The 18,172-nt window shown below is 45.0% G+C and overlaps 1 protein-coding gene and 2 long non-coding RNA genes across 4 annotated transcripts in view; 1 reads left to right on the top strand and 2 right to left on the bottom strand.

The window, feature by feature from the left end:
• The window catches only part of LOC129490046 (uncharacterized), an 86,848-nt gene extending 74,645 nt beyond the window's left edge, over positions 1-12,203 (bottom strand). Inside the window, exon 1 of the long non-coding RNA XR_008660148.2 lies at positions 12,117-12,203. This is a non-coding gene — a long non-coding RNA (uncharacterized lncRNA). The remainder of the gene's footprint in view (positions 1-12,116) is intronic.
• The window catches only part of DPY19L1 (dpy-19 like C-mannosyltransferase 1), a 106,976-nt gene continuing 100,255 nt past the window's right edge, over positions 11,452-18,172 (top strand). Inside the window, exon 1 of one of the 2 annotated variants that reach the window (XR_008660145.2) lies at positions 11,452-11,941. Coding sequence is in view for 1 of the 2 variants with exons in the window: in XM_055293440.2 (XP_055149415.1) it covers positions 11,644-11,941 (298 nt within the window). In the remaining variant the exon portion in view is untranslated. The remainder of the gene's footprint in view (positions 11,942-18,172) is intronic. The other variant, XM_055293440.2, reaches the window with a different exon arrangement.
• LOC134731443 (uncharacterized) lies at positions 12,447-13,305 on the bottom strand. The gene is made up of 2 exons (XR_010113719.1): positions 13,162-13,305; positions 12,447-12,596 (listed from the first exon to the last, which is right to left on the bottom strand). It is a non-coding gene; the product is annotated as an uncharacterized lncRNA (long non-coding RNA).

Below are 18,172 nucleotides of genomic sequence, written 5' to 3' on the forward strand. Positions count from 1 at the left end.
TGAAATAGTCTAACTCTACAGATCCCAAAATAATGTATCTGTGTAACCTCTTAATAAAGTTTTATAAATAGTACATGTCCTATTGTTACCTACCTCATTCTCTTGGCAACATTTTTAAGACTTGTTTCCAAGATTCATCTTAAACTACTGAAAAAGAATTATGATGGATGTTCAATACCTATTCCTCCAAAATATGACTCTAAAAAAAAGGCGGGGGGGGGGGGTGCTGGGCACAGTGGCTGATGCCTGTAATCTCAGCACTTGGGGAGGCCGAGGTGGGCAGATCATGAGGTCAGGAGTTCAAGACCAGCCTGGCCAATATAGTGAAACCCCATTTCTATAAAAATACAAAAAAAGTTAAACAGGCATGGTGCTAGGCGCCTGTAATCCCATCTACTCAGGAGGCTGAGGCAAGAGAATCGCTTGAACCTGGGAGGCAGAGGTTTCAGTGAGCCAAGATCGTGCCACTGCACTCCAGCCAGGGCAACAGAGTGAGACTCTGTCTCAAAAAAAAAAAAAAAAAAAAAAAAAAAAGAAAGAAAAAAAAGGGATGAAGTATAAACTGGTAATAGGACTCTATTTTTTTCCCCTGGTATCTTAAAATTTTGTTTGCTTTTTCTGAATGTGTCCACGAGTGTATAGATTATTAAATATTCCTAATAGAGGAATATGAGAAAATATTTGTCCTCAAAAAATGGAAAACAGGAGAAAAAGTCAAAAAAAATTGAAAAACCTTTGCCAGGTGCAGTGGCTCATGCCTATAATTTCAGTACTCTGGGAGGCTGAGGCAGGAGCATTGCTTGAGCCCAGGATTTTGAGGCCATCCTGGGCAACATGGTGAGACTCCATATCTATAAAAACACATATACAAAACAAAAAAAACAACCCTTAAGTTAGTGGGAAGTGTGACCTCCAAACACTCAGAACTGATTCCTTTGGAGTAATGACCCTTAAACCACCTTTCAGGCCAGCATTTTGCAAGGTGTGGTCAAGATCCATGTGCATCACGGTCCTCTGGCTAGAAATGCAGACAAAGACCTCACCTGAAACTCATTCTCTAGGGACAGGAGCTGATAAAGTGCATCTTAAGCAAGCTTATATTTTGCTTGCCTTTTTTTTAAATAGCAGCATTGCCATCTTTAAAATAAAATTGTGCCTGGAATCCCAATAAATAAACTAGATGAAGGGATGATGCAGGCCTGGGGTTCAGCAGTGGCCTGTTCTGGGGCTCCAGAGAAGTTTCCCCGAGGCATCATACCCAGCCACATGAGAGACTCCAAACATCAGTGTCACCTCTGCCTCCAGCTTCCAATGAGCTGCCCATCCCTCAGCTTTCCTACTCTCCCTCCATCATGTCTTCATTCCCTAGGCTGCCTTTGTTAAGGTCCTTGGTCCCCTGGTCTCACTATATTCTTTCTCCTTTAATCATCTTATTTGCTCAGTGGTTTCTGGAATGCATGCATTTGTCCAAAATAGTCACAGAAGAAAAGAAACTCAGAATACATAAGGTTGGAGGCAAACTAATTTTTTTGAACGTTTGCATTTAACACACTGAACAGTGGAAGTTTAGCATCCCATCATTTCATTGTTCACCCACTTTGGATGGAGTGGGCTTCAAAGATAGCCAAGCATTCTCTAGCTGTCCAGGATTGCTATGGAGGGCCGAATCTTGTATTACATGGTTGTCTATGTTATGTAAAGTAACTAACATCAGATTCTCCATGCAAGTCTAATTCTCATGAAGAAAATAATATTGCAGATTAGAACCTTGAAGCTGACATTGAAGGAATTGTGTGTCAGTTCTTACAGTCCTAGTTGTGGTTTTTTTTTTTTTTCATCATGAGAGATGAGGAAAGGAGAACAAACATCAAGTCTGCGTGTGAATTGCAGTGCTATGATAAGCATAAATTGGGCTGTTCCAACTAGCTCTCAAGGCTGTTTAAGATCCAAGTGTGACTAAATGCTGATCACACAAAGCAAGACACATCATTTGAAACAATCACTGGGGGGTATTATTGTGGCATCTCTTTAGGGGAATCCAGAGGCCCAACTTAACTCTCTCCAACTTCCACACATTGAACAATTGAGTATTGAGAGAGGCTCAGGATGAAGAAAAGCACTGGCCCTAAAATATCATTAACATCATTACCCACCCCCCCAACCCCAGTCACCCCCAACCAGAGGTGGAAACCCTCAAAACATGGGTGGAAGTCCATGGACCAACCATGGAATTTTGGGCTGTGTGCTTAGCTGATGCCACTTCTTCCTCTGTGTGCTTAGCTGATGCCACTTCCTCTTTTGTCCATTGCATCCATAAAAGAAGCCATTTTGGGCAGGCCAGAAAGGATGGGAATAAGCTCTTTTTTTTTTTTTTTTAATCTTCTATCCTCCAATTCTCTCATTAACTCAGGGCCAGTGGCAACTGGGAATCACTTATTTTGATTGCTTCTGAGACTGCACAGAACACACATGGCATATTCCTCCCAAAGCTGCTAGAAACCTAGCATGGTGTACACGGCTCTGCAAGCAAGACGCCAATGCTAGAGCACAGTTTCACTGCACTTTATACTTCAGCTCTTGCCAGAGCAGCCTTGACTCCTCCAGACACAATGTTCATAGTCCAGGTGCAAAAATTAGGTGCTAGAATTCATGTCAGTTAGTTTTCTTTTAAAAGCAAAAGACTCCTTACCAGAGACTCCTCCCTAATCTGTTGCCTGCTACAAACTGGAAACTGGATACTGTAGCAACAGGGAGCTTCTTGGCTGGCAAAAGTAAAAGCAGGGAATTCACCCACTCCAGCGTTGCTGAGCAGAGTGTGCTTCAGGTCATCTTGCCACGGCAATGAAATGTTTCCAGCTATTTCCTTAAGGTTCATTTCCTAAGAACAAACCATGATTCATGGTACTAGGGGAGGTGAATTGAATTAATGCCTGATTGGTAAGTAAAACAACTAAATTTCTTAGTTTTAAAATATATCTGCAAGATTACTCTAAAGTAACTATAGTTTAGAAATGTACAGTGAATACTTTGAAGGTCTAGACTTATACCAATCTGTTTCCTAATCTTTAGGAATCTGTATTAGAGTTCTGTCAATCAAGATTTGATTCACTTACTTATTAAACAAATGTACTATGCATGTCGTGTGTGCAGCTACTGCCCTAGGCTCTGGGGATGTAGTATTGCCTTCAAGGAATTTACATCTAATCTATACTTAATATATTCAAAATGGGCAAATCTTTGCTTGAACCTATTAATATTAATGAGGTCAAGCAGAATCATACATATTTTCCAAAGTTAACCTTTCAGCTGGTCTCCTATTTGTCCTGTCATGCTCTAAACACTGTATTACAGGCATGCCATACCTCATCCTTCCTGTTAAAGCAGCAGCCTCCCAGTCCCTAGGATTTCTCCCCCTGTCCACATTCTTGCTGTCATCTCAGCCATCCCCACCGCCCACATGTCACAAATTTACTCCCTCATAACATATCTACTTGCACAATGTTCCTCAAATCCTGTTTAAAATCCATTAGTGTTTTGCTCAAGAACCTTCACTAGTTTTTTATTTCTAAATAAAACATTTGCCCGTCTTTAAGGCCCTGAATCTTGAGTCATTTAACGTAATTAAACTTGTTTTCTGTGACTTAATTAATTCATTTAATCACGTAATCAATCATTAACCAACAAAGATTTAATAGGCACCTATGGTGTATCTGGTGGCCCTGAGCCACTAAAGGTATTGGTAGCAGATGCTGTGGTGGCCACCCGGATTCCTCCTTCAGGTCTGAAGCCCGCCTCCCCTCAGCATGACAGGGGTGTTTGTGGCTGAGGGCTCCCAACTGAGTCCCTCTTTGGCAATTGCTCTCGGTTGAAGGGAGCTGCCTTCCCGAGGTTACTCCCACTCATTGGAAGCAGTCAGCACTGATAATAGGTTGATGTGAGTTGATGTGAATGTTAAAGGTTTGAGATCCTTACTGCAACTTGCAATGAGTTTGAAGGGGCATCCTAGCTCCAGAATTCCCTGTTGGATTGGACTGAAGTTCAACTTCTCTCAGCCCAATTGCACTTTCCTCACCCCATTACAGGCTCAAGAAGCTTACAGTCCGACAAAGAAATCAGACAAATAAGTGGACAATTAAAACAGTGTAGTAAGGTGCACGCCTGTAATCCCAGCACTTTGGGAGGCCGAAGTGGGTGGATCAGCTGAGGTCAGGAGTTCGAGACCAGCCTGGCCAACATGGTGAAACCCCCTCTCTACTAAAAATACAAACATTAGCTGGGTGTGGCTGTGCGCGCCTGTAATCGCAGCTACTTGGGAGGCTGAGGCAAGAGAATCGCTTGAACCCAGGAGGCGGAGGTTGCAGTGTGCCAAGATCGCACCATCGCACTCCAACCTGGGGGACAAGAGCAAGACTTCGTCTCAAAACAAAACAAAACAAAAACAGCGTGGTAAGAGATATGACAGGGGAAGGTCTAAGTTACAGGAGGAGAGGAGAGTTCCTGCAGGATCTGAGTTCTAAGTGAAATGTGAAGACTGAGCCAGAGTCATCCAGGAGAACTGGCAGGGTCTGGGCAGGACAGAAGGGTGGCCATCCATAACAATATGTGTGCATGTCCAGGGAAGAGAGGGCATCGGGCACTGAGGAATGGTGAGAGGCACTGGGAAATGGTGAGGAGCACTGGGAAATGGAAAGGGGCACTGGGGAATGGTGAGAGGCAAGGCTGGAGAAGAAGGGGCAGGAAGAGGGTGTGTGACATAGATCCTGAAGGCCTAGTTGGCCATGTCGACAGATTTGGAAGTGTTGAATGGTTTTCAAAACAAGGAGTGACAGGATTCAATTTGCATATTGGAAACAGCTCTGTGGAAGATTGATGGGCAGCAAGAGAAGATGCAAAGAGGCCATTTAGGGGCTGCTGATGAAGACCATGGGAAAAATGACTGTGGATCATGGCGTTGAGGGTGGAAAGCAATGAATTGATCTGAGGACCATTAATGAGACAGAATCAGCAGGATGACTGCCTGGATAAAGGAATAGGGGGAATGGTAGTGCCACTTGCTGCAGTAAGGAGACTGGAGGAAAAGCAGGCTTGGGCTTTGGGGTTTGAGGTGACTAAAAGATACTCCATCACAAGGAGCCCCTCTTCTGGACACAGCTAACCTCTCTTCCAGGGGATGGTGCTCCCTCTACTAACTAGCTGCTTGGTCATCTCTCCACTCTTCTGGCTGCCTTTCTACAGCCTTAAGCATGCCCAAGGGACATAGCTGTTATCTTTACTAGAACTCTCCACTAAACCAGCATCTCCCCAAGGCAACCACTCGATCTCCCTCCTTCCTTCATGCATAGACATCCTTGGCAGAGTCCCTTATACTTGCTGTCTCTGCTTCCTCAGAGGCTTCTAGGAGTCCTTGTGCTTTCCTCAGAAGGATTTTCCAGTCACACTCAAGTTCACAGAAGTCTGGCATCTTCATCTAATACTGCACAGAACTGCTCTCACCAAGATGGTTAAAGACCTCCATGTTTCTGGATCATAGGACATGCCAGTCATTATCATGTCAGCTGACCACTTCCTTCCGTTGGTTTCTCTGACCCACATGCTCCTGGGTTTTGTGATCTCTCTGGCTGCTCTTTTCCAGTCTCCCTTAAAGACACCTCCTGTTCACAAACATCGATGTCCTCTAGAGTTCAAAAACTAGGCTCTTTTTACTTCACACACATCCCCTGGGCGATCTCATTATTGTCTTTTTTTGAAGATTTCCAAACCTGTGTCTACAGGCTAGCTCTCCTCAGCCTCAGACCCATATGCCCACCTGCCCATTCAGTGCTTACACTGGGGTAAGAAGCAGAATCTTTGGTGAGTCTGAGGGTATGTGGCAGCTCCTTCTGATAGTGCCCAGTTTCTCCACTGCGTAGGAGGCAAGGCCATGTTTAGGGGTGTGGGAGCTGGTGACAGGGTAGCAGGTTTAAGAGACTAGTGGACATTTGCTGTATCTTCTTGGGAGAATGGAACCAGGAGAATGTAGAAGGCAGTATGTAGGATCCAGTTGCTAATGGAAACTATGAATCCATAGGGTTCCTGCCTTCTAAGTTGTGGGATTTCTCCAGCACTCCAGTAAATAGCATGGGTATGGATACAAAGTTGAATAGTAACATTCTGCCACGTGGATGAGACAGAAGGACCATGCAAGGAAAGATCCTGGCAGAGGGAGTTGCAGTGACAGGCCCTGGGATGAAGATAGAATACCAAACAGACTTGGAGGCAGTGGAGGATTGGATGTCTGAACTTTAAAATGCAGAGGCAAAGCCAGACTGGGGTGATGATATGGTGCAAGGTGAGACCGTAAGTGTTGGTCAGTGACATGAAGTGGGAGTGCAGGTCCCTGGAGATGAGGATGTCAAGGGACTGAGAGGCTCAGTGTTGAAGTCATTCCTAGCACTGGTAGGAGCTGGAAGGACTGGGGCCAATGCTAGTGAGGTCAAGGGGGAGCTGATGGGCAGTCTGCACAAGACACTAGTGACAAACAGAGGAGATGGAAAGGAGTTCAGAGGAGCTTTCCAGGAGGGAGAAAGAAGGCTTGGGGAACGAGGGAGTGGAGCTGTGGGAGAATGAACCTGTCATAGGAGAAGGGTCTTCTGGGAAGGGGTAGAAGCTACAGAGAAGAGCTGAGTGTATCAGGAACAGATCGCTGACCCCAGGGAGCACAAGGCAAGGTTAAGTAGAGGGAACAGCTTAGGAGTGAGAGGATACATTGTGTGATACATCCAGGTGCCCACCCTAGATAATGGAGGTAGGAGACTGACCATATGGTGTCCAACTGAATTGGTCCCAAATCTTCCTGTGTCTGGGGGCAGGTGAGAGGAAGGTTCAGGCCTCTGAAAAGGAGTCAACAGAGGCAAGCTGGAGGAAAGCATATTCTGGCCCAAAGAGAAGGCCAGAGTTAGAATTTTTGCCTCCCAGTATTCCTAAAGCCACCTTCACTGTAGGGGGAACTAAGTACCCTTGGGGGAGAAGCCTGCTCTGGCCCAGTTAGATTTGGGGAACTTTGAAAGCCAGGCTCCAGATTGGGGTACTCTAGGCATTTCATGTTCCACTCATTAGTTAACTCATTCATTCACTCTTTAATCCATTCACTTATTCCTAAAATGTACATTAGTTGTTTCTTCCCTTCCTCATCTGAAAAGGTTTAAGGTGTTCATATTAGCACCGACTGTGTGCCAGGCACTGAGCAAGGGTTTTTAGAAATATATAGCTCCCTGATTATAATTCCTTTGCCATGTTCCCTTCTATTAAAACAAAATATGGCCTTCCAGCACGGCCTAGACCAAATTTCACCTACTCCCTGAAAACTAAATCATGTTGGCCATCATCTCTTCTCTTTGGAAATCTTTTAGTACTTATTCTCTGAATCACATATTTTGCTATATATTTTTTTCTAGCTTACCCTGCCTGTCCAATGAAACCGTAAGCCCTTGGGGATGGGGACTTAGTATATGAATTTTAAGTGTCTCTAATATCTACTAAAGACATAGTAAGCCCTCAACAACAGGAATTACATTCTAAAGAGACATGCCTCTCTGCCACAGAGTGGTTCTTGATGATGCACTATAACTAGACCTAATAATGAACTCTGAGTTTCTCAGGAACACTCATTGGAGCATGAACAGTTTAAATTACAAGGTCAGCTCCAGGAAAGACAGAAGATAACATGTGAAGAGCAACAGAGTAGCAATTTACATTTGTTCTCACCAGACTAAAAGAATACATTATAATATAGTGTCAAGTTAATGCTGGAGCTTTGGAAAGTAGAATGTTACAGACATATTTTGTTGCACCCATTTTAGGTTTCCAAGAAGTGTGCTGGAATTATGCAGGTTCCTCTCTTGGAATGAGCAACTGCTTAGCGAGACAAATGTCAGATTCTAGAACTTGACCCTAGTAAACTTCTCCAATACAGTGATCAAGTGACCTAGTTCAAGGAAATGACAAATAAATGTCATGGATTTCTCATTCAGCTGTCACTCTATGGGTAGGAGAGCAAGTAGGAGGAAAAGGGGAATATTTAGAAGTTCTAAATGGGGCCTTTAAAATGCCAATGTGGAGACATAAGAAAACTGGTTCCCAACATAGTCTTCCCTTGACCAAATTTACTTTTTTCATTGCACATCTGATGATGTTTCCCTGATTCCAATACGTTATTATCACTAAGCTTTATTTCTCCACATCTTGTTTTCTTCTATGATTTTACGTTCTTGCTTTTTATTTTATGCTCATTTCCTCCTTATAATCTCCGTCTCCATCCCCAAAGTTTAAAAGGTATGTCTTTTTAATTAAACATTTTTATTTCGATGCCCAAAGTGTAGCTTGTAGTGAGAAAAAGACTTGGCTTGCACCCCAGGGACCAGTGCAGCAATTCTTTATAAGTGGTTGCTCTTTCAGGTTCCTGTCCTTAAAAATCTGTCTGCCCTGAACCAGTATTTCTATAGCATCACGCAGGAAGTACCTTTCTGGTGCATCTGGAACTCCCAGAAAAAAAGCACATTAAAGCTGGTAATTTTAATGCTTAATTTCATTATAACCTTAGATGCATTCATAGATTGTCCATGTACAAAAATTTTTTTTAATATGCAGCTTTCAGTTTGCCAGAGGTTTTTTATTTGTTAGCATCCACCCCTATGTGTGGCAGGCACTGGTCTACAGATACAGATACAGAAATTAACTGCATTCCCATTCCCTGCTCTTGTGGATCTCGTCGTACTAAGGATAAAATGAAATTCGGCATATAATCTTCCATGACTGTTCTGGTTTCCATTCCTCCACCTTCCTGTGTGAAATGCCTCCCTTTTGGGAGGGGGCATGAGGAGTTGCCTACTATTTTATCCAGGCCTAAGGACCCATGAGATGGGCAACATTTGTAAAACATCTGTGGAAAGCAGGAAGCCATTCAGGCACATCAACTGCCCAGGGAGCTGAGAAGCTTGAAGCCCAGCAGGCCTGGCTCAAAGATCACGTGGCTGTTCTTGCTCTCCCACTCAGGGTGGCATTCTCCCCTTGCTATACCCCAACTTGGAATGTCAACCTCAGGTTCTGGGAGGACAGAAGTTTGCCACTCTCCTTAAACGTCATCCGCTACTTTGAACACTTATCGAGCAACTACCAACATCCAGACAATTTGAAAATTCACTGAGCAACTACTTGGATATATGTAATTGTTAGATGCTTTAGATACATTGTCTTATTTTTTACAAACCTGTGAACTAGATGTTTTTGTTGCCCCCATTTTAAGAACGAAGAAATCCAGACTCAAAGAGGTATAATACCTTGGTCAAGGCTGGTATGGGTCAATGCAGTGGCTGCAACCTGGATCTAAATTGACCATGTTTAAGAAAAAAACAAACAAACGAAACAAAACAAAAAAAACAAAAAAACTAATACCCCACACTGCTCCTCTCTGGGATTCTCTGCATGGTTGCCAAGCTGAGAAGGGGAACTGACAAGCACTTGCGGAACTGCATTCATTCACTCACTTATTCATTCAACAAGTGTTTTCCTGAACGGTACCAGCTTAAGGGAGGCAGTTCCTGAATTCAGGGCCTATCACATAAAGCAGACACAGAGCAATCTAATAATTCAAATGTTGAACCTCTTTTTCCATGCATCTTTCTAATCATTAAAAAAAATCCAACAAGTTATTTGTATTATCTTTTTTTTTTTTTTTGAGATGGAGTCTTGCTCTGTCACCCAGGCTGGAGTGCAGTGGCGTATCTCAGCTCACTGCAACCTCCGCCTCCCAGGTTCAAGCGATTCTTCTGCCTCAGCTTCCCGAGTAGCTGGGACTACAGGCGCCCGCCACCACGCCTGGCTAATTTTTGTATTTTTAGTAGAAACAGAGGTTCACCATCTTGGCCAGGCTGGTCTTGAACTCCTGGCCTCCTGATATGCCTGCCTCGGCCTCCCAGAGTGTTGGGATTACAGGCGTGAGCCACAGCGCCCAGCCAGTTATTCGTATTATCTTTAATAGACATTGAGTTAGCTTTCTTTTAACTGAATAAATTCAACATTAATCCCAGAGGTAACATTGGGTTCAGCTGACAATGTTACAGAATCCAAGCCTTCTGCATCCCACTTTCAACCATTATTTTTTAAACCAGTGTATAAAAATAGCTGTTCCTTGCTCCAATAAAGACATTGGAAAATCCAAATTCATAAACTAGACAGGGTATGAGGGAGTATTAATTAGCATGGCAAACACCCTTCCTTTACAAAATAATCCACTGTCTCTTAAGGCTAACAGTGAACGAATGCTGGTATTAGTAAAGAAATCACTGGGCAAAGAAACAGAGAGAGCGAGAAAGCCACGTGAAGTCCCTGGAATTACAATAGAGATAAGCAGAACGATGGTCCTTGATTTACAACATTGGGACTTAAAGACAACTTTTTGGAACAAGCCCACTGGGCACGGCCAGGAAAGGAACTTCCCAGTTGTAATCCATGCGGTTGTAAGACTTTGTGTAAAGAATGCAGGGGTGGAGGGAGAACTGGGATCTACCTGGGTTTCCACATTTTCCCGGGTTTAATTTACTCGTGCATTCTGCTATGTAAAAGAAAACATATTTTCGACTAAAATCTCCTATCTTATCAACGCAAACTTTTCCTGCTTTCTATTAAGCAACAAGGTTACAGAAAGTGTAACAAACCGAATGTACCTATTGATAATCTTTCCTGCTCCAGCCAATCCATCCTATCACCTTCAGCCTGGCTCCTACCCTGGTCTTCAGTTTACAGTTGTGCCTCGTCCCTTATCAGCTCCCCAAGAGATTCCTGGCTGCTATTTTAATACTCTGTTACTATTTTAAATCGAGTCGCGCCCGTTCTTCTTGTCGGTGAGTGAGGGGCTGCGCTCCAAGTTGCCCGACCACACTGTGGGGAGTAAACGGAGACGGTGACTTGACTGCCACCCGCGAGCTTCACAGCGGCGGGGCCGACCAGGCGCCCAGGGCGCACGCACAGCGCCCCTAAGTGGCCGCTCCGGGCGCCTTCTCCCTGCCCCGCCGCGTCTCGCCTGCGCGGGCTCCACGCGCAGCCTTAATAGGCTCCGAAACTTGAATCAGCGCCCCGATCCCGAGAGGGCTCTTCCTTCGGCCCCATCAGTCCTACAATGGAAGGGGGGCCGCCTCCGGAAGGCTGTCCGTCCCCGCGTCCTCGCACCGGCCGAGCCCCGCGCGGGCGCCGAAGAGGTGTGGGTCGCCGGGCGCCAGAGGGGTCGGGCCCCGCCTGCGCCGGAAGTCCGCGCGTGCGCGCTGGCCGGCCTGGAGCCCGCGTCCGGCGCAGAGGGGCGGCGGGGGCGGGGCGGCGGCCGCTCGCAGGGTGTCCCCGCCCCCGCCCCGCGGCGTTCCGTGGTCGCCGTGACAACCGGAGCGGCGGCAACGGCGGCGGGCTCGCAAGTCCGGCGCCGCCTCTCGGCGGTACTGCCAGGCAGGCAGCAGCCGCCTGGCCTCCGCGATCTCCCCGCCTCCCGGCCCGCGGGGAGGGACGGGCCCGCCCTCCGCCCGCCCGCTGGAGAGTGAGCTGCGCCCAGCCGCCCAGCCAGCCCGCCGTTCTCCGGCCGCCGTCCGGGCGCGCGCAGCGAGCGGGCGCGACTATGCCAAGATGGTCCTGCAGGCGCGGAACAAGCACCGGGAGGCGGCTCCCAAGCCGCCCCAGCCGCCCCGCGCCTCGCAGTCGCCGCTGAGGGGGGCGCCGGACGTCGGCGCCGGGGAACCCGGGCCCGAGCGCGCGCCCCTGTCCCCAGGGCGCAAGGGCGCCGCTGGCAGGAAGGGGCCCCGCGCCGAGCCCGCCGCGCCGCCCGCCGGGGGCGGCCTCGGGGGGCGCCTGGCCGCCCGGCTGCGCTGGGCGCTGGGCCTGCGGCGCGCGGGGCGCGGCCGGACCTGGACCACGCTCCTGTTAGGTGAGCAGCCCGAGCGCGGGCGCCGCCGGGACGCGGAACTTTGAGGCGCGGGCCCCCTCCCCTCCCCTTCCTTCCCCTCTTCTCCCGCTTCCGCCTCGCCGAGCCCCGCCGAGCCCCGCCGACCGGACCAGCCAGTTTGCAGCCCTCTCCGACTTTTTCTCTGGGACGTTCTTACCTTCTCCTCCCCCCAACTCTCTGGCTCAGCTCTCCTCGCACGCTTCCCACCCGTGCTCTGCCTGGGCTTTAAAAGAATGGCCCGGGGATCAACAGCTGCCTGGCCTGCCCGCGGGCGGCAGGTCTGCGCTAACGAGACTTGGGCGCTGCTGATTGGTACGACTGGCCGCCTTCCCGTTATCTCGGCCTCTGACCGCCAGGATGGTTTGCTTTGGCTTGGAAACGATTCCGTGGAGCTCAAAGCAAACGCACGTTCCGTGTCCTAGAGAGTTGCTTAAACTTACAATTAAATTTTAGCGTACTTTTTTCTTCCTGGCCGCAAACGCCGCCGGTGATTCCTCTCGACACGTCACTTTCTAGGTTGTGTTGTGTTTGGAGCGCCCGAGCCTTAATCCTCCCTGCTGGCCTGGGAACCTTTGGTGAGGAGGGCTCTCCTTCCCTCCCTCTGCCATGCACCAAATGGATGATGTGTAATGATGTGCTGAAAAAAAAAAAAAAAAAACAAAGTTGAAGCATTCATATGTTTCAGACTGACTTCAGGTTTCCTTTGTTTCCTGGTTGGCATTTCGATAAGGCAAGTTATAGCAGTTTGGATAACAGGCCTAATTTTTCTACTAGTGAAATGCTGTTACATTGCTTTTTCTATATGCCTCAGTGGGCTTTTGGCTACTGAACTATTTAATTACTGTTGATTTATCCCTTAGTATATTTTCAGATTCCCTTAGTGACTCAAAGTTCCCTTAGCCAGGAGTTGGGGTCCAGTATAAGTCAAGGAATAGGACACAGCAAATTGACTGACTTCCCCTGAGATCACAGCCACCGCTAAAAGCCACTCAGTCATAAAAAGCCAGTCATCTCTGTGAGTATATTTTAATGGGCTCAAGAAGGTTGTTCTTAGGGTACTTTTTTCCCCCATTGCCGATTCAAGCATAGAAAAACTAAGTTTGTTTTTGTTTGTTTGTTTTCCAGCACATCCCCCCCCCCCCTTTTTTTTTCTCAGTAGCAAGCTTGAAAAGCTGGCTAGTATGCAGGTTAGAAAAGTTCACCTTGGGGAGGCAGCACGATACAGTGGATGAGGCAGAGCCTTCAGATCTAGTACACAGCGGTTGGTTCAGTTTGGTTTAAGTTTCAGGTTCCTTTGTAAGTCTTTCGTTCTCTGCTAGTGGGGGGTTATCACATGGCGAATTTACTCCACAGGGATCCACAGGGATCTGTTAAGGATCATAACTAAAAGGGGTGGGTGATACATGGGAAGATACTTTGTGTTTAGAGCATTTGACACATTGTAGTTGTTGTAATAAAAGAAAATGTGTGATGCTGATTTGAGATCTGATGACAGAATGGAGTTGCATTTTTATTGAATGACTAATACAAACATTAACCACTTTGTAGTAAAATATAGAATGGCATTGCTTCTACAGGGATGTTACAATAACAAATCTTAGAATAATGATATTTATTGCTATTTTATGCATATTTTCTTTTTTGATTGCCTTTCCTTTGAATCTTCTTTGGATGGATGCATGACTTATATTTGGATGACTTATCTTTGGATTTAGTAATGCCCATACCTAAATACAGTTTTGTATTAATGTAACAGTATAGCACGTTGCTTAACTTGCCCCTTTGAGCATTGAAAGGAGGTACAGTGAATGTGGTAGATTGTATTCTTGGGTGTACCCTGGACCATAGCCATCAGATGTATGGAAGTTGGATGAACAGACCCGGGTCTAGAGACTTTCTGTCCATGTTAACCCTCTGCATGAGGCCCCAGGGCACCTTGAGAGATGATTCTGCTGAATGATTGGACCTGGGTTGCTTCTTTCTGGCTTTGTACCCTCATAAACTGATGTCAGAGCTATTTCTTCCCCACGATTATGCCCTGCCACAGCATCAAAAACCACTCAGATCCTGCAGAGAGGAGCAGAGTTTAGACATTTTTGAAAGCTGCTTTATTTACTGTTTTCTTCCTCCCCTCCTAGAATGAGTGAGAGTTAAGCTGACATTATACAGTATTTCAGTATGGGACTTTAAAATAGCTGTTTGGTTTTCCACATTGCATTGCATATTCTTTTGTTCATCAAGAGTTCATTTGTAACTGATCAAAAAAAGAACAATTATAACAACTAAATATTAAGCTAGACAGAAATGGATTCATTTCTATTTAGAAAGTAATTTTGAAACTTGAAGCTCCGTGATAGAAGCACACATTTTTAAGAGTTAGAAACTGACTGGGACTTTCCTCCATAGGTTCTAATCACTGATGAGGAACTCACTGCCTTCCAACGTGGTCTTTCCACTGTTGGGCAGGGCTAAGCATTGTTGAAAAGTCTCTTTTCATAAATATATGTTTTTCTTATTTTGGGGCATTATTTGCTACTTATTTAGTGATAACATTTGTAAAGAGGGGTTCTTGACATGTTTATTTTTAGAAGTTTCAACCTGATAGCTTCCTCGTGCAGAGGCAGCTGTGACATACTAAGAACCTTGACAATGTTGCCCAAACTTTTTTGACCACAGCCGACATTGTAACAATACATTTTATATTAAACCTGTTCACACTTCCACAATGCAACTCAGTACATATATGCGTAAGTCTATATGTCTGTTGATCTATTTATATATGCCAGTGCTCCGTCAGGAAACAATTGTGGTAGTAAAAGATACACCCATTAGACATGCAAACAAAGCATGTCTGTGGTAAAAGACTAACATGAGATACGATATACAAAACAATAAAAAAAGAACCTGAGTATGGAAAAAGTGGATGATAAAAACTACCTTTTCCCCCCTTTGCATTAGTCCTGTTTGACTCATTCCCATTACCCACCTGGTTCCTGTGGTCAGTGGCAAGGGTACCCCTGCTATAACCTGGTTCTTTATTGACAAGGCTTTGCAACCTCAGCATTGTGGCATTTTGGGTGGGATAATTTTTTTGTTGTGGGGGCTTTCCTGTGCACTGCAGGATTTTAGCAGCATCCTTGGCCTCCACCTACTAGATGTCACTAGTATCTCCCGAGTAGTGACAACGAAAATGTCTCTAGATTTTGGCCATTGTACCCTGGGAGGCAAAATTATGTCATTTGGGACCACAGCTTTTATTCTCCACAGCTTAAGAGAGCCTTGAAGCCCATATGATAGGAAACACTTGCGACTTCTTAGAGGCAGAAGTGGTCAGAAACTGGGTGGAGGCAGAGAGTTAAATCTAACTGTTGGGGACTATATGGGGGGAGCAATGTGGTGTGGTGGAAGCAGCATAGCCATTTCAACACTGGCCTGCATTTGAATCCTGTTTCTGCATTCAAGCTGTTCTACACTCCTTTAATATTTCTCACCCTTAAAATTGGGATAATCAATGCTTTGTCTGATTATGGTAAAGAATAAATGAGATAATACATGTAAAATAGCACAGTAAGTTCATTCATAGTCAATCATACCCATATCACTGAGCGTCTACTAAGCCAGCTGCTAGTTGGTTGGGCTAAAATGTAGAATGAGACTCTGTCACCCCTACCTTCATGGAACTTACATTCTGGAAGGGGGGATGGTAAATAAATGAAAATAATTGCACATTGTGAATGAGTGCACTGCAGGAAAGAAACAAGCTGAGATAAAAAAAAAAAAAAAAAGGAAATACCCACTTTAAGTAGGGTCAGGAAAGGCCTCTGGGGAGGTAGCCTTAAAGCTGAGACCAATAGAAAGAAAAGATGTCAGCTGAACAGAAGAAGAGGGAGTATTGTGAATAGCATGTGCTAAAGGTAGGACAGAGCTTAGCATGTTGAAAGAAGAGAGGGTGGAGGTGCATCAGAGTGAGATGGGCATGGGCCAGATCTTGAAAAGGAGCTTAGGTTTTATTCTCAGTGCAACAGGAAGCCATTGAGGAATGCTGAACAGGAAGAGAGTGACATGATTAAATTTTTACTTTGAGAAATCTGCTCTTGGGAAAATGGATGGTTGCACTACAAGGACAAAAGCAGAGAGACCCATGAGGAGGCTGTTCAGGGACCTAGCAAGAGGGTTGCTGGCCTGGATGAAGGGCAGTGGCTGTGGAGATGGAGAGAGATTGGTCAATTTGAGTTGTATTTTGGAGGTGAAAATGATAGGACTTATGAATTGGGCTTGGATTGAGGGAAAGGAAAGAGTTATGAATACTTTGTACATTTTTGGCTTCTCTAATTGGGTAAATAATGCTGGCATTCACCAAGATAGTGAAGACTGAAGACTAGGGGTATGGATGAGGGAATGGGTTTGAAGGAAAAGGTCAAGAATTTCATCTTGGACAAGTTACTTTTGGGACATTTGTGAGATGTCCAAGTAGAAATGCCAATCAGTGGTGGGATATGAGAGAAAAAGTCTGAGTAGAGACATACTACAGGGAGTCATCAGCAAATAGGTGGTTTTCACATTAATGGTAATCGAATTCGTATTCCCATTGAACTTCTATTTCCATACTTATGGGAACAATAGCATCTTATACTGATAGGGGGCTTACTCTTTGCCAGGCTTTATTCGAACTGCTTTAGATGAACTCATTTAACTGTTAACTCAGTCCTCACCATGACACTATGATTACTGTGCTTGTTTTACCACGTGGGGGGAATCTGAGGCACAAAGATATTAAGTAACTTGTCCAAGGTCACCCCTAGAATGTAGAAGGGCCAGGATTTGACCCAGGCAATGTGTTTCCTAAGTTCATGCTCTTTACTAGTATGCTATATTTCATCTCCTCTAGGGGGACAGTACAGCAAAAGAAGTGAAGCCCTAGAGTCCAATTCTGAGAAACCCTAACATTTTGTGCTCAATAAATGTTAGTTTTCTTGTTTGTTTCTTCCTTCTCCAAGAAAAAGAAGGAAAAGAGGGTCATACTTAGAGATACAGGAACAAGAAATAGAAAGAGCATATTAGGGGTGGCGTAAGGGCCAAGAAAAGCTAAGGAAGCATGAGGCACAGGGACACAGGCCATCTTGGTGTACTTGCTTTCAAACAGACACGTAGACCCAACTGAGCACCAGCTGTGAGAGTGTATTTATGTTAATTCATAGAGGTCATGCCAGTGGGAATTTGGGATTTAAAGAATTTCTTTAATGTTTACAGCCATTTCTTTTTCTTTCTAAAATAGACTTCTGGCTAACTCTAAAGAATGTTTATAATCACCTAAACATATTTTATTATTAAAAGATACAGTTAGAAGTTTTCTGAATATGTGATGCTCATTAGCATCCAAATAACAAATTTGATGAGTTTAGTTTATATAAATATAAGCATATGTTATCTATTTGTGATTGATTTTTGGCCAATAATATGGCATCAATACTGAAAGCACATACAGTTTTATTTATGTACATATGGGTATTTGGATGTTGCTAATATTTGAACAGTTGCTGTTATGCATTGTAAATAGTTATCCTATTAGGCTGTATTAATTTCTCTTAATGAATGTATTAGGTATATTAATGTTTCTTAAAGTTCATGCTTGGCCGGGCGCGGTGGCTCACGCCTGTAATCCCAGCACTTTGGGAGGCCGAGGCGGGCGGATCACGAGGTCAGGAGATCGAGACCATCCTGGCTAACACGGTGAAACCCCGTCTCTACTAAAAATACAAAAAATTAGCCGGGCGAGGTGGCAGGCACCTGTAGTCCCAGCTACGTGGGAGGCTGAGGCAGGAGAATGGCGTGAACCCCGGGGGGCGGAGCCTGCAGTGAGCCGAGATCGCGCCACTGCACTCTAGCCTGGGTGAAAGAGCGAGACTCCGTCTCAAAAAAAAAAAAAAAAAAAAAAAAAAAAAGTTCATGCTAATGAGGCACAGTTGTTCCTTAGTATCCCCGAGGGATTGGTTCAAGGCCCTCCCTCCGATATCAAAATCTGCAGATTCTCAAGTCCCTAGTATAAAATGGCATAGTATTTGCCTATAACGTACACACATACTCCTGGATACTTTAAATCATCTCTAGATTACTTAGAATACCTAATAGAATGTAGATGTTACATATATATTTGTTATCCTTTATTGTTTAGGGAATAATACCTATATGTGTTCAGTACAGATGAATTTTTTT

Source organism: Symphalangus syndactylus, chromosome 9 (assembly GCF_028878055.3).
Source record: "Symphalangus syndactylus isolate Jambi chromosome 9, NHGRI_mSymSyn1-v2.1_pri, whole genome shotgun sequence".
In the NCBI taxonomy this organism is placed as follows: domain Eukaryota; kingdom Metazoa; phylum Chordata; class Mammalia; order Primates; family Hylobatidae; genus Symphalangus; species Symphalangus syndactylus.